This window comes from Podospora pseudopauciseta, chromosome 1 (genome assembly GCF_035222475.1).
Source record: "Podospora pseudopauciseta strain CBS 411.78 chromosome 1, whole genome shotgun sequence".
Classification (NCBI taxonomy): Eukaryota; Fungi; Ascomycota; class Sordariomycetes; order Sordariales; family Podosporaceae; genus Podospora; species Podospora pseudopauciseta.
The window spans coordinates 5,059,897-5,073,165 of record NC_085892.1 but is presented as its reverse complement, the minus strand read 5'-3'; the positions used below and the strand labels follow the sequence as shown (position 1 = coordinate 5,073,165).

The 13,269-nt window shown below is 52.3% G+C and overlaps 5 protein-coding genes across 5 annotated transcripts; 2 read left to right on the top strand and 3 right to left on the bottom strand.

The window, feature by feature from the left end:
* Positions 1-779: 779 nt before the first annotated feature.
* Positions 780-2,610, top strand: QC763_113120 (uncharacterized protein; the record flags this gene model as incomplete). The annotated part of the gene is made up of 6 exons (XM_062907892.1): positions 780-1,441; positions 1,496-1,610; positions 1,812-2,031; positions 2,090-2,171; positions 2,378-2,402; positions 2,462-2,610. 6 exons carry the CDS (start codon positions 780-782, stop codon positions 2,549-2,551), a joined length of 1,194 nt encoding a protein of 397 aa, XP_062770993.1. The 3' UTR covers positions 2,552-2,610.
* A 35-nt stretch (positions 2,611-2,645) lies between these two features.
* Positions 2,646-3,881, bottom strand: QC763_113130 (uncharacterized protein; the record flags this gene model as incomplete). Its single annotated transcript, XM_062907893.1, has 1 exon — positions 2,646-3,881. The coding sequence occupies one exon, from the start codon at positions 3,879-3,881 to the stop codon at positions 2,646-2,648; it is 1,236 nt and encodes a 411-aa protein (XP_062770992.1).
* A 424-nt stretch (positions 3,882-4,305) lies between these two features.
* Positions 4,306-5,933, bottom strand: CPA2_2 (carbamoyl-phosphate synthase (glutamine-hydrolyzing) cpa2; the record flags this gene model as incomplete). Its single annotated transcript, XM_062905321.1, is given in 4 exon segments — positions 4,306-4,413; positions 4,470-5,806; positions 5,863-5,902; positions 5,913-5,933. The coding sequence occupies 4 exon segments, from the start codon at positions 5,931-5,933 to the stop codon at positions 4,306-4,308; spliced, it is 1,506 nt and encodes a 501-aa protein (XP_062770991.1).
* A 1,546-nt stretch (positions 5,934-7,479) lies between these two features.
* Positions 7,480-11,377, bottom strand: CPA2_1 (carbamoyl-phosphate synthase (glutamine-hydrolyzing) cpa2; the record flags this gene model as incomplete). The annotated part of the gene is made up of 5 exons (XM_062905320.1): positions 11,310-11,377; positions 10,218-11,227; positions 8,442-10,123; positions 7,675-7,783; positions 7,480-7,637 (listed from the first exon to the last, which is right to left on the bottom strand). The coding sequence occupies exons 2-5, from the start codon at positions 10,558-10,560 to the stop codon at positions 7,480-7,482; spliced, it is 2,292 nt and encodes a 763-aa protein (XP_062770990.1). The 5' UTR covers positions 10,561-11,227; positions 11,310-11,377.
* Positions 11,378-11,380: 3 nt separating this feature from the next.
* Positions 11,381-13,220, top strand: QC763_113150 (uncharacterized protein; the record flags this gene model as incomplete). The annotated part of the gene is made up of 3 exons (XM_062907894.1): positions 11,381-11,824; positions 11,901-12,371; positions 12,431-13,220. The coding sequence occupies exons 2-3, from the start codon at positions 12,133-12,135 to the stop codon at positions 13,218-13,220; spliced, it is 1,029 nt and encodes a 342-aa protein (XP_062770989.1). The 5' UTR covers positions 11,381-11,824; positions 11,901-12,132.
* Between the last annotated feature and the right edge of the window lie 49 nt (positions 13,221-13,269).

Sequence of the window (13,269 nt, the reverse complement as noted above, 5' to 3'; positions counted from 1 at the left end):
TTGGTGACCGTTTGGATCAGCATCTTCACCAACCAGTTGATTCCTGGATTTATTTCAAGTCCTCATTCCAAGAAATGACCGTGACAGCAAGGTAAAAACCCCGACTGGGTCATCTCTATACCCTGCATTTCCCCGCGTTTTTTTTTTGTGGCTGCCCGGCGCTGGCGTTTGTGATTCGCGGGGAGTGACATCGCTCGCTCGTTCAATTTGCCCCTTGAGGCCAGCCCGCCGGCTTGGCGGCTATCACGACCAACGACGTCGTTGGTGGTGAACAAATTCAAGCGAGCCACCGAGCCAAGGGGAAGGAAGGACCTCATAGAGTAGAGGATTCGCTTGCGGTGCCTTTGCAGGTCATATAGGGTTGTTTTGGAGATCTTGTATGTACTGAGAATGGGTGTGGACGAGTGGGATGCTACGCTCCAATAAGACGGGCAGGATCACATGTGGCTTTTGTAGAGGTTGAGATGAGAGAAGCGGTTGAGGAGCCGCGGTTGGTTGGAGGGTGAATTGGAGGAGGTGGGAGGTGAGGTTACTGTTTGTGGAAGCGAGGAGACATCGTCGTGTCAGTCAAGAGGAGGGGGTGAGAGCTTGTTGTTGTTGTTGTTGTGGTGGTGGTGGTGGTGGTGGTGGTGGTGGGTGATATAAAGCGAGTGTGCCTTCTTGGTGGCTCGAAATCCGGGGAAAAGCTCCACCAGGCTTGAACCTAGATCTCTTATCAGATCTCTAGGTGATTGCTTGTTTACCGTCCTCTGTTTCAGATCCCTTCTTTCCCGGCAACGATGATTCCCACAGGCCTTGCTGTGGGCCTGAGCAGCCTTCTCCTCTGCTCGGGCACCGCATCAGCCTTGGTATGGAACACCTTTGACGGCCCAGGCTCCCCAGCCTGCCACAATGTCTCCCGGGTCCACAACGCCACCTCCGTCGAGGATATGCAATCCGTCGTCAAGTCAGCCATCCAGTCCAAGTCCTTGGTCCGCGCCGCAGGAAAGGGCCACATGTGGTACGATACCCAATGCAGCGACGACTCGACCATCATCATCCGAACTGCCAATGTGGCCGGCATCTACGACTTCAGCCTTCCCGAGGGGGCCCCCCATGGGTCCGTACTTGTTGACGCTGGAGTTACTTTCTTCCAGCTGGCCGAGTATCTCCATGATAGGGGTGCCAGTGTTGGGTACACCCTCACAAACTGGAACATCAGTTTCGGCGGGAGTGTGGCGATGGGGGCTCACAGAAGCTCGATTAGAGAAGACTCGATGGTGGCGGCGGGTGTGTTGGCCATGGATATCATTGATGGAAAGGGGGAGATCAGAAAAGTAAAAAGGAATGAGAGTGATGATGACTGGTTGGCTGCTTCGACCAGTCTGGGATTGTTGGGAATTATTGCGAGGATAAAACTCAAGATCTATCCTGACAGCAAGGTTTATGCCAAGCAGAACACGTGAGTATACTTGACCCCATCAACCGCCGGACGACAGACTGACAGCCAGGACAGTTTCGACGAAAAGGAAATTCTCGAGGGCGACATCTACGGCATGATTGCCCCGTACGCAACAGCGAATCTCTGGTGGTGGCCCTACAAGAGAAAGTTTCACCAGCGATATTACGATGTTGTCCCCGCCAACTTCACCGAGCAGCAAGGCTTCCAAAACACCTTTTCTGTGACCGACCTCGAGGCGTTTGCTGCCAAGAATTTGCTCAACAGCGGGAAGTACTTGCCCACATCCAACATGCTCATGGAGGCGATCTTTTTTGGGCAGTGGGAGAAGCCAAACTTTAGGGAGAAGACGACGAACAAAGCTATTGACAAGTGGCCGGTTTATGGTTGGAACTATGATGTATTGATCGGTGGTCTCTACCCAGACCAAAAGGCTCAGTGGGACTATGGGCTGAGGGCTTACACCCTTGAGCTGGCCTTCCCGGTAACGATGGCGAATGCGGTGTTGAAGAGAGCGAGAGGGCTATTTGATGAGGAGTTGAAGAGGGGGATTATCATGACGAGTACGTATAGGAGCGGGATTAATATCAAGTGTAAGTCTTTCCCGAGTGTGTATGAAAAGGCGAGAATGCGCTGACAATGGGTAAACAGTCGGTCGGCACTATTTTGACTTTCTTGGGCAGCAGACATACAACACTTCTGACGGGGTGGATTGGTCAAAGGGGACGATCATGTTTGACTTTCCCTCGTACCGACCGAGTGTGGGCGATGAGAAGAGGTTTAACGAGCCGTTTTGTGCGTGCCGCTACTTTTTGTCTCTCTTTTCTTCACAAGGGGGCTAACCTGAGAGAAAATAGATCGCAAGGTTGCCAATGCTCTGATCGACGAGTTCCCCTGCAGACCTCATTGGACCAAGAATACGAGGGAGGCTTTTGCGAGGTCGAAGAAGCATCTGGACCCAAACGTAAGTCAATTTCCTCGACGAAGAGGCACAGTGGTTGACTAACGTAATACGTGTATTAGTATCTGGCCCGGTTCAAAGCTGTGAGACAAAAGTTTGATCCGAATGGTATCTACCGGAATGTGATTGGCGAGATTTTGGAGATGTATTGAGCGATTGGGTAGTGTTGAAGGCAGCGAAACGGAGAGCAATGAAGTGTTGTTCATCATGCAGTATCTCAACTCTCTCTAGGCTGTGACAATCACCTCAATCATGCTCCTCCTCCGTCAACCCCGGACACCCCTCCATCCTCTCATCCTCGTACTTGAACTTGCACCAAAAGCAGTAATGATGCTCCTTTCTCAAATACTCCACCAACCTCCTCAACTTCTCCTCCCCCGTCAACCCATTAAACTCATCCAACTCCTCATCCTCCTCATCCAAATCCTCCGCCACCTCATACACCACCTTCTTCTTCCCCAACGCCTTCCTATCGTCCGCATCCTCATCCCCATCATTATACGTCGGCAACCGTGACATAGCATGCTCCTCCAAATCCCTCCTCATTCTCCTATCCCTCTCGCTCTCCTCCCTAGTCTTGACCAACCCCCTCCAAACAACCGGTATCCCTTTCAACCTCCTCTTCCCCATCTCCTCCCCCCTTTCCTTAGCCCTCTCCGAATCCAACCCCTCCGCCACCTTTTGAGCACCCCTAACCTGCCCCTCCAACCTCTGCTCCTCCCTCTCCTGCCTCATCCGCTCCCTGTAATCCACCTCCCCGACCTTAATCTTCTTCTCCATCTTCTCCATGTTCTCCACCAACTCCCTCAGCTTCCGTTTCCTCTCACTCTCCAGCCCAATCCCCTCCTTCCCCTCCTTGATCGAAACCCTGATCGGCTCCGCCGACCCAGAACTGCTCGACCCCAGTGTAGACCCAGGTCTGAACCCCATCTTCGCCATCATCGCCAGGCCTTTCGACTGGGGTTTTGACGCCAGCAAAGAGGTAGAATGCGCTTTTTCGCGTTGCAACTCGGCTTCCTGGGCGAGTTCAGCTTTTGATTTGGGGCGGGAACGGGCCTCGGCCTCGCGCTTGAGACGGGCGCGGCGTTGGAGGGAGGATTCTTTTATTGGGAGGGCGGAGGAGGTCGTTGTGGAGGGCGCGAGGAAGAGGGGGGACATGTAGTCGTCTTCTTCTTCCTCTTGGGGGTGGTTGTTGTTGTTGGTGGTGCTCATTTTGAGGGTTTGGGGTTGGTGTGGTGGATAGACTGCTGAGGGATAGTATGTGAGGTTGTTTGACAAGGCTGATGTCGCTAATGTTTTGAGTCGTGGGCAGTGCTCGTTGTTTGATGTTGAAGGAGAGTTTTTAATGAAACGAGGACTGAGTGTAAGAGCAATGGGTGAGATGAGCCCGTGCGCTAGATAGAGGGTTGCTGGCGCAAGAAAGACCCTAACCCTGAAAAGCAACGGCATGTCACTTTTGAAAGCAAAACCCCCCATAAACATGTTCTCCTATGTGAGAGAAATCACATTGGCTTATAAAGGTTACATACACAATATCATTGCTGGAAATGTACCATCAGGCCTCTTCAAAATCCCTTCCATAGTTCATTCTGTAAAACCACCCACCATCATACCATGAAACATCACAGCAATCACAAACAAAAGAAAAAGATGTTCACTTTTAAAGACCATATCATATCAAGTAACCGACTAGAGATTTCCCTGCCAACCATGTCACCGCCGCTGTGAAAATGAATACAGATATCGAAAACCCTTCCATCAAATGTTCAAACGCCGCTCATATTCTTCTCCTCACACCACACACCCACCCTGCTTTTTGGACTCCTCCTCCCATGCCCTCAAATAGAAAAAGTATAGGAACACATTAAGCAAGAAAGAAACATTGAAAACCAGAGCCTTGCGCTATTCACAAAGGCTTGCCACCAATGAAGTCGGACCACCTGCGGACCTCAGAGGGGATACCCTCGGGCCTGGGCAGCTTCTCACTCATGCACTGGGCGAAGAGCATAGCGGTCTGGTAAAAAGTCTTAGCATGTTGATCAATCTAGCAAGGCAAAGGGAGAAACTAACCTGAGGCTCCATGAACAATGGCACGCCAAAGTCGACGGCGTTGCGGCGCATGACGTAGTCGACATCCATGACAGTCTTGCCACGGGCCTGGGCAAGGTTGAAGACACCGCGAATGTCGTACTTCTTGAACACCTCACGGAGGGCGCGCTTGTCCTCCTTGGGGAACTCGATGACCTCAACATTGATCTTGTGCTTGGACTTGGTCTCGAGGTACTCCTTGACCTCGACATCGGCAGCATAAAGCTTGTAGCCAAGAGGAGCAAGGTAGTCCACAACGGTGGCAAGCCAGTTCTTGCTCAGCTCACCACCAAAGAGGATACCCTCACCAGGCTCAGGGACGCGGAAGTTCATGGCGGACTGGAGAGAAGCCCAGTAGGCCTCAACGAGGTTCTTGCCGAAGCAGGCCATCTCACCGGTGGAAGCCATCTCGACGCCAAGGAAGGGGTCGGCGCCAGCGAGACGGGTCCAGGAGAACTGGGGAACCTTGGTGGCCAAGTAGTCACGCTTGACAGCCATGAGGTCGGTGGGCTGGGGAACGTCCTTGCCGACAAGGGCCTTGGTGGCAACGTCAATGAAGTTGGTGCCGAGGACCTTGCTGACGAAGGGGAAAGAACGAGAGGCACGGAGGTTGCACTCGATGACCTTGAGGGCGGGCACACCTCCCTCGGGATCCTCAGCGCGAATGATCTGCATGTTGAAGGGACCGGTGATGTTCCAGGCCTTGGCGACCTTCTGCGCAATCTCCTTGACACGGTCCATGGTGTCCTGGTCCAAGTTGGCAGGAGGGAGGACGAGGGTGGCATCACCAGAGTGGACACCAGCCTGCTCGACGTGCTCACTGACGGCGTGGATGATCAGCTCACCCTTGGAGGCAACACCATCAACATCAATCTCCTGAGCACCCTCGATGAACTTGCTGATGACGACGGGGTGGTCAGGGGAGACGTTGGAAGCAGCCTCAAGCTTGTCCTTGAGGTCCTCCTGGCTGCGAATGACAGTCATAGCAGCACCAGAAAGGACGTAACTGGGACGAACAAGGACAGGGTAGCCGACCTCCTGGGCAAACTTCTCGGCAGCCTCGACGGAGGTCAACTCCTTCCAGGCGGGCTGGTCAACTCCGATGGAGTCGAGGATCTCGGAGAACTTCTGTCTGTCCTCAGCCTTGTCGATGTCACGGGGGTCGGTTCCGAGAACGTTGGCCTTGCCAGTCTCCTGGAGACGAAGGGCAATGTTTTGGGGAAGCTGGCCACCGACAGACACCACCACACCGCTGGCGTTCTCGAGCCCGTAGATATCCATCACACGCTCATAGCTCAACTCTTCGAAATAAAGGCGGTCTGTTTTCCATCTCGTGAGTCTCAAAATCGCGTCCTCGTCAAGGAAATCAACTTACCGGCTTCGTCAAAATCGGTCGACGTGGTCTCGGGATTATACTAGACCCACTTTTAGTATCATAGACCTCATAATAGTGTGTGTAGATGGGTAGAAACGTTGTAAACAAAGTGTGGTGGTGAAAGGGGACGATTTGCTTCATCAGGAGAAAAGTGGGGTCCTGAAAAATGGGTCCATCAAAAAGGGGCATGGACAATGTTAGGACAAGCTGCAAACTTCGCAGAATTGTGCACCAGAAAAATGTTCAAAAGTGCAATCCGAATGAATGTGAAAGACACGCTGTATGATTGACGATATCACAGCCAGATGTAGTGAAGCGAAGTGGATGCATCACACTGCAACACCAAGGTGTATCAAGCACTTGCCCATGCGTTTAAATATTGTGCTAATGTGTCCAAACATCCCACTCAGGCATTAAACATTGTGTAAAGGCATCCCGAGATAGTTCAAACACGTCCAACTATCACTCGGAGGCCTATTAAAATAGTTTAAACCCGTCCAACTATTTCAAATAGGCCTATCAAGATAGTAGAAAGGTCTATGACTATCTTGTTAAGGCATCTAAACATCCCACTTGGGTGTCCAAATATGCTGAATAGGTGTACTAACATGCACCATAGGCCTTGAAACATCTTGGATCATGCGTACGAACATAATGGAAACACATGTCATTATCGAATGCAGGTGTAATACTGTGTGGCACGCTTGTGCACGAGCAATGGGCGCAAGGAGGCGAAGGGAACAGACGGGAGCGAACGAAGCCCGTGAGGGTAAGCAAGCGCTGCTAAGGTCGACAGCAGCATGCACACACGACAGGAACCTCATCCCAACTTCAGATTAGTGGTCAAAGCATACCATCCACACAAGATAATCATGTGCGGCAGTGTCTCTGACATTTCGAATGCGCCCATGCTGGACAACTGACGTAGCCGAGGAACAGGGAGTGGACACCGGTATGAGGAGTGACGAGGAGGCCGAAGCTCGGACAGCTGGTTGGCACGATCTGGGCCACTTGGCGGAACGAGTTGAGAAAGATGGGATAAATAGCTAAAAGCTGGGATAAACGATCGAAAGGATGGGATGGTGGGATTGACTCGAGGGCTTGAACTCTCTCGAAAATATTGCTGGCAAAGCCGCTAAACACCAGACTATCTGCAAACGAGTGATACTCAGGTGCGTTGATGTGAGGTATGCTGGTGACAATGTCGAGGAATGGCCGCTGATGGGGGGGTATGTGACGGCGGAGCGGGCTATTCGGTGACTGGTGCGAAAATGTAGGGGGAATGACTCAAAATGTGGGAATAATGATGTGGGTGTAAGGATAACAATAGATGATGTAGCGGTTCAGTAGAGAGAGAGGTGTTGAACAGGAAGACTTCAGAAGCGAGATCGTCTCGAAAGGAAAGAGGAGAGGTGACTTCGCAGAAGTTCCCAGAGAAAAATTCTGTAAGAACACCCTAAGGACCACTTCCTTCCCCTTCAACTCCCCCACCTCCCACATACCACATACAATGGCTCCATATAAACCTTAGATAACTATCCTGAGGCAACTGTCAAGGCAGAGATCGTTGACACTTGTCACGGTATAGAGGCACATGGCGTCAATGCTTTGAAGTGATCAACATATACGAACTAGATCTTGCCGCCATTCAAGACACATCTGAGCCGGGTTGACAAATGCTGCTGTTTTCAATATCCTGAGGCGACCACGAGCGGCTGCGCCCTCGAGGGCGCGCTGCTGTCGTGAAAGATCAGGCAAGACAAGGCACGAGCAAGCGATGAGGTCAAGCTCGAGCACGCGCGGTTGTTCCGGAAATCGGACAGGCACAAGTACGCGATACTGTCCTGCACAACCAGGCCCGGGCACGCAGGGAAGGTGTTGAAAGCCAGAGTAGACTACTAGGGCCAGACTGGAGGTTTGACTGCCACTAGATATCAACTCTTAGAACACCTAGAGCAAATACGCCATGATGACAAGCTACATAACAACCCTGATCGCAGACAAGTATACCAAAACTCGGCAACAAGACTGGACAAAGAGGGCTGACAGTAACGCGATCAGACGAAAACGCCACAGAATCAACGTGATCAGATGAGATCTGGAGAAACTGTTCAATGTGATCGAACGAAATTTGCCAGAAAAGCTCTGCAACATGCTTGGACCAGAGCTGTACCAGAATCTGCTTGCAATCTGACGGTGGCTCAGGGAGCTCAATGTAGACATAAGTAGGCTCAGTGCCAGGTTCATGTAACATGATGAAGCTCAGAGCCGGCTCATGTCACATGGTGATGCTCAAGGGCCAACTCATGTAATATGAGGAATGTCATTGCAGACGGTAAACAAGGGTTGAAAACTAGAGCTCGGAGGGGGGGAAGCAAAATGGTTGTTGAAGTCGACTTGGGGAAGCAAAAGCTGGGACGAAAACAGCTGGGACGAAAACAGCTGGGACGAAAAAGCAAAACACTGAAAACCGATTTGAAGCAAATCACAACCGTGAGAGGCAGCTCGAAGATAGCTGCAACTCGGTGCCCGCTTGGGAAAGATCTGATGGGAATATTGGGGGAGGGTAAAACACTTACGTTAATCATGACCGTCTTCTCACCCATGGCCTTCAGGGCACGAGTGGCGCTGACAGCGCACCAATCGAACTCGACGGAGCTACCAATGCGGTAGACACCGCTGCCGAGAATGACGGTACCCTTGTCCTCGAAGTTGATATCGTGGGTCGAGGCGTTGTAGGTGGTGTACAGGTAGTTGGTATCGGCAGGGAACTCGGCAGCGAGGGTATCGATCTTCTTGACCCAGGGGCGGATGCCAAACTCCAATCTGCGGGCGCGAACCTCGTCCTCAGTGCTGTTGACAGCATGAGCAATCTGCTTGTCAGAGAAACCCATCTTCTTGGCCTTGAGCACGTTCTCCTTCTTGAGGCCTTGGAGGCTGCCAATCTGCTGGAGCTCCTTAGTGCAGTCAACAATGTTCTGGAGCTTGTGCAAAAACCACTTGTCGATCTTGGTCAGCTCGTGGACACGGTCAACAGTGTAGTTCTCGTGGAGCATGGCCTGGCCGACAGCCAACCAGCGGCGGTCAGTTGGGTTCTGGAGCTCAAAGTCGAGATCCTCAAACTTGGCACCCTGGAAGCCGACAAAGTTGGGGTCAACCTGTCTGATGGCCTTCTGGAAAGACTCCTCAAAGGTACGACCAATGGCCATAACCTCACCGACAGACTTCATGGCGCTACCAATGTCACGCTTGACGTGCTGAAACTTGGACAAATCCCAGCGGGGAATCTTGGTGACAATGTAATCGAGCGAGGGCTCGAAATTGGCAGTGGTGGTCTTGGTGACGGCATTGGGAAGCTCAGGAAGAGTGTGTCCAAGACCAATCTTGGCAGCAGTGTACGCCAATGGGTAACCGGTGGCCTTGGAAGCCAGGGCGGACGAACGAGAGAGACGAGCATTGACCTCGATGACTCTGTAGTCCAACCCATCAGGCTGGAGCGCATACTGGACGTTGCACTCACCAACGACGCCCAAGTGACGGACAATCTTGATGGCAGCGGAACGAAGCATGTGGTACTCCTCATCACTCAGGGTCTGACTGGGCGCAACGACAATCGAGTCACCAGTGTGGATACCCAAGGGGTCAAAGTTCTCCATGTTGCACACAGTGATGCAGTTGTTGTTCGCATCACGCACGACCTCATATTCAACTTCCTTCCAGCCCTTGAGAGACTTCTCGACCAAGATTTGGGGGGAGAGAGTCAGAGACCGGGCAGCCATGTTGCGCAGCTCCTCCTCGTTGTTGGCGAAACCAGAACCAAGACCACCAAGCGCATAAGCAGCGCGGACAATAATTGGGTACCCAATGTTGCGGGCAGCCTCGAGAGCATCGTCCAGGGTGTTGACGGCAATAGACTTGGCAATGGGGATGTTGATCTCCTCCAGAGCCTTGGCGAACAGATCTCTGTCCTCGGAGAGCTCCAACGTCCTGACGCTGGTGCCCAACACTCTGACGCCGTACTTCTCGAACATGCCCAACTTCTCCATCTGGACACCAAGGTTCAGGGCAGTCTGACCACCGAAAGAGAGGAAGATACCATCTGGCCTTTCCTTCTGGATCACATACTCGACATACTCGGGGGTGATGGGCAGGTAGTACACCTCGTCGGCGAGCGAGTGGTTGGTTTGAATGGTAGCGATATTGGGGTTCATAAGAACGGAAGAAACGCCGGCTTCCTTCAAGGCCTTGAGTGCCTGGGATCCTGTGAAAGGGCGCGTACGGTCAGCGCTGGGACTCATTGTGAAGTAGTCGTGTGACTCATTGTTCACCACACAAAGTGTCACCTCAAGACGTACCGGAGTAGTCAAACTCGCCGGCCTGGCCAATGGCAAGACCACCGGATCCGATAACAAGCACCTTCTTCACATCGACAAACTCCTTTGGCTTTATTACGCCACTGTCGAGGTAGGCATAGGGGTTAGGGGCGGACTGGGCAGCGTTGCCAGGTCTGGCGGCAGACACTGAGAGGAAGCGCTTCTGGAGACGAGCAATTGGCGACTCGGTTGGTTGACGGACGGGGAGGCTCTGGACGCCCGAGGTGAGGGACCTCAATTGGGCGGTTTGTGGTGCGACGGCGACCCGTCGACCATGTCGGAGGAGGGCAGGGGCACGACCCGCCTTGTACACGGTCGACAACATATTAGTGGATTATCGCGAGCCTTGAGAGCTAGGGTTAGGCTTTGGCGATAACGGGCGCGGGGGGTTCTCGTTGGGTCTGTTTTGGAGGTTCGGCAGCAACACTTCGTCCGTCGTCGTCTCGCCAATTGGCAGCGCTGCAGTCGCCTGGTCGTATTTTTGCAGTGGGGATGTGGAAGTTCACGAGAGAGATGGGAATTCAACAGCCACGCCGGGGGATCTCGATTGCCCAGGGCAAAAAGAAAAAGATCGGCCCGGGTGGGGGAGCGATAAGCGATAAGAACGGTGACTCGCAGCTGTTCAGACTGGGGTTTGACGCCGTTACCGGGGAGTGCCAGTCACTTGGGTTCCCGGCAGAAGATGGTGGTGATGGTTGGAAAAAATTTGATATTCCCTCGTGGGAAAAAGTGATTATTCCGACGCCGGACAGGACGTCAATGGTTCGTGATCACACTGATTTTCAAATATGTATGCGGACGAGGCAGATCTCGATGGCGGCATATCTCACCATGTCGAGGTTAATGTAGCTATATTATTTTGACGAGAGTCCGTGCTGCGAGCCGCTGACACGATAATGGATAGACAGGCATCATCATGTATGGCTCCGTTCTGAATCTGTCCAACAATGCTGTTTTCAACCCAATCGAGGGGAATTTGAGCGGTGAATTTTCTTCGCGAGTCAGAATGTGCAACGTTGAAGTCCAGACTCAATAAATAGCGGGGTAATATCCGATTGGCCAATGCCCACTTACACTTTGAGTTCATTGACCTTTGAGACGGGCTTCTATTATCAAATATCAATTGACATCAGCGAGAAAACAAAAGTCAAGAGACCCATGGCACTATAACAGCATTGGATGCACCTCTTAGCGCCCGTCGAGAAAACACTATCTGGGGCTAGTCCCCGACAATTGAGGGGACATCCTTTGACTAAAGCTATCCGAAACCAGACAGGTTGAGTCACCCTTGGCACGATACCTACTGTAGTTTTGGATGCTCAGAAAGAAGACGAAAAGCTCATTAAAGAGCATGTCAGAATATTCTTATTCTCCATCTGCTTATTTTCTCTCCCCTTTCACCGAGTACATACAAGTTGGGATGGTTTTGGAGAAGCTATGACATCATTGCTTTGCTCTCCACGAAATGCAGGGTTCAAGTATGCGCTCAACGACGCCTATAGATTTGGTTCCTTTGACGATATTTGGAATACACTACAATTCTACATTGATACTATCGACAACTTGTAGCTCTCAAAGCATTGTCGGTAGTATGTTTGCAGCCTATCCTAAATCATCAGATTGTCAGGTTCTAACACCCACTAACCCTAACCCTTCAATGCCAAGCTAGCCAAGATCCCCGCGGCCGGCACTCGCTTGCAACGGGCGGGCCGCGTGAGCTCACTTTGGAAGGTCGCCAGTTTGGCAGTTTGCGCCTAGCATCCAACTTGAACATTCTCCGTCGCTTGCTACCCGCTTTTAACGACCGATGGCTGTCTTGTCACATTGGGAATCTGCGATGTGAGGACACCACGTACATTAATGTACCATTACTGTTTGCTTTCGACCTCGGCGAGCTATGAACGATGATCCGGGCTCGAGCTCCACGGCCCGCCCCAACACCAACACCACAGACCCAGATCACTCCGAAGGGTCCACAACAGAGGCCAGCAGTAGGAACGATGGCCAGTCCAGCGACTCTGAGGTCAAGAATAAGCAACGGGTGGGCTTGGCCAAGAAGCTCGAGTTTGTGACACACCTTCAGAGGAGTCTCGACATGCTGGTCTGGTCGTATATGTGCACACTATACTACATGGAGTACGGATACATCCCCTCTGCTCCCATGCCCGCTCCAACTGACATATGACCCTTCTCAGATGCTCCCTCTCCCGACTCATAATCCGCGGCCTTCCCCACGTCGCCTTCCTCTCCCCAAAAGAAGGCCTCCTCCTGCCTGCTCAGCGTCCACATCTCTTCGCCATCTTCCTCCCAGCTTTTTTCTGCATACTCTTCCATCTCGTCCTCTCCCTCCCCGTCGCAGGCGAAGCAACGCGAGGATACCTCCAGGGCGGTGTCCTAATCGACTTCATCGGCCAGCAGCCGCCCAAAACCCGACTGACCTTCCTCTCCATTGACATCACAATATTCCTCATACAATGCCTCATGCTCGCCGTCCACCAAGACCGCGAGCGCCTCAAAAAGGCAGTCTTCCCCTCGCTGAGAACTATTATCCCCGGCGACGAGGCGCAACTAGACGTCCCCCCGGCAATAGCGCAGGACCACAACGCGGAAGAGAGAGGGGTGCTAAGCGACCAGACATTTATGGTGGATAACGAAGGGATCGAACTGCGGCCGCTCGGCCAATCTGGGAGGGAAGGAGATAATGACAATGATAATGACGAACGAGAAAGGATGGGATCGGGGCCGTATGCCTCTGTGACGACAACGGTGGACATGATAGATATCATGCGGTCTGGCAACGCGGTGCTGGGGAATTTCCACGTTGTGAATGCCGTCAGGACGGTGGGAAGCGGGGTACAGAATACGGCAGCGTACTCGTTGCGAAGTTTTGGTTATAACGCTACTCTTGCAGCTTTGGCGGCTGAGAGGAGGAGCAGGCTGGTTAGGTTGCGGCAGCCGGGAACGGCGACAACATTGCCAACATAACAGATGTCTAACTAATACAATAAAAAAGCGAGCGGGTTTTTGAATCATC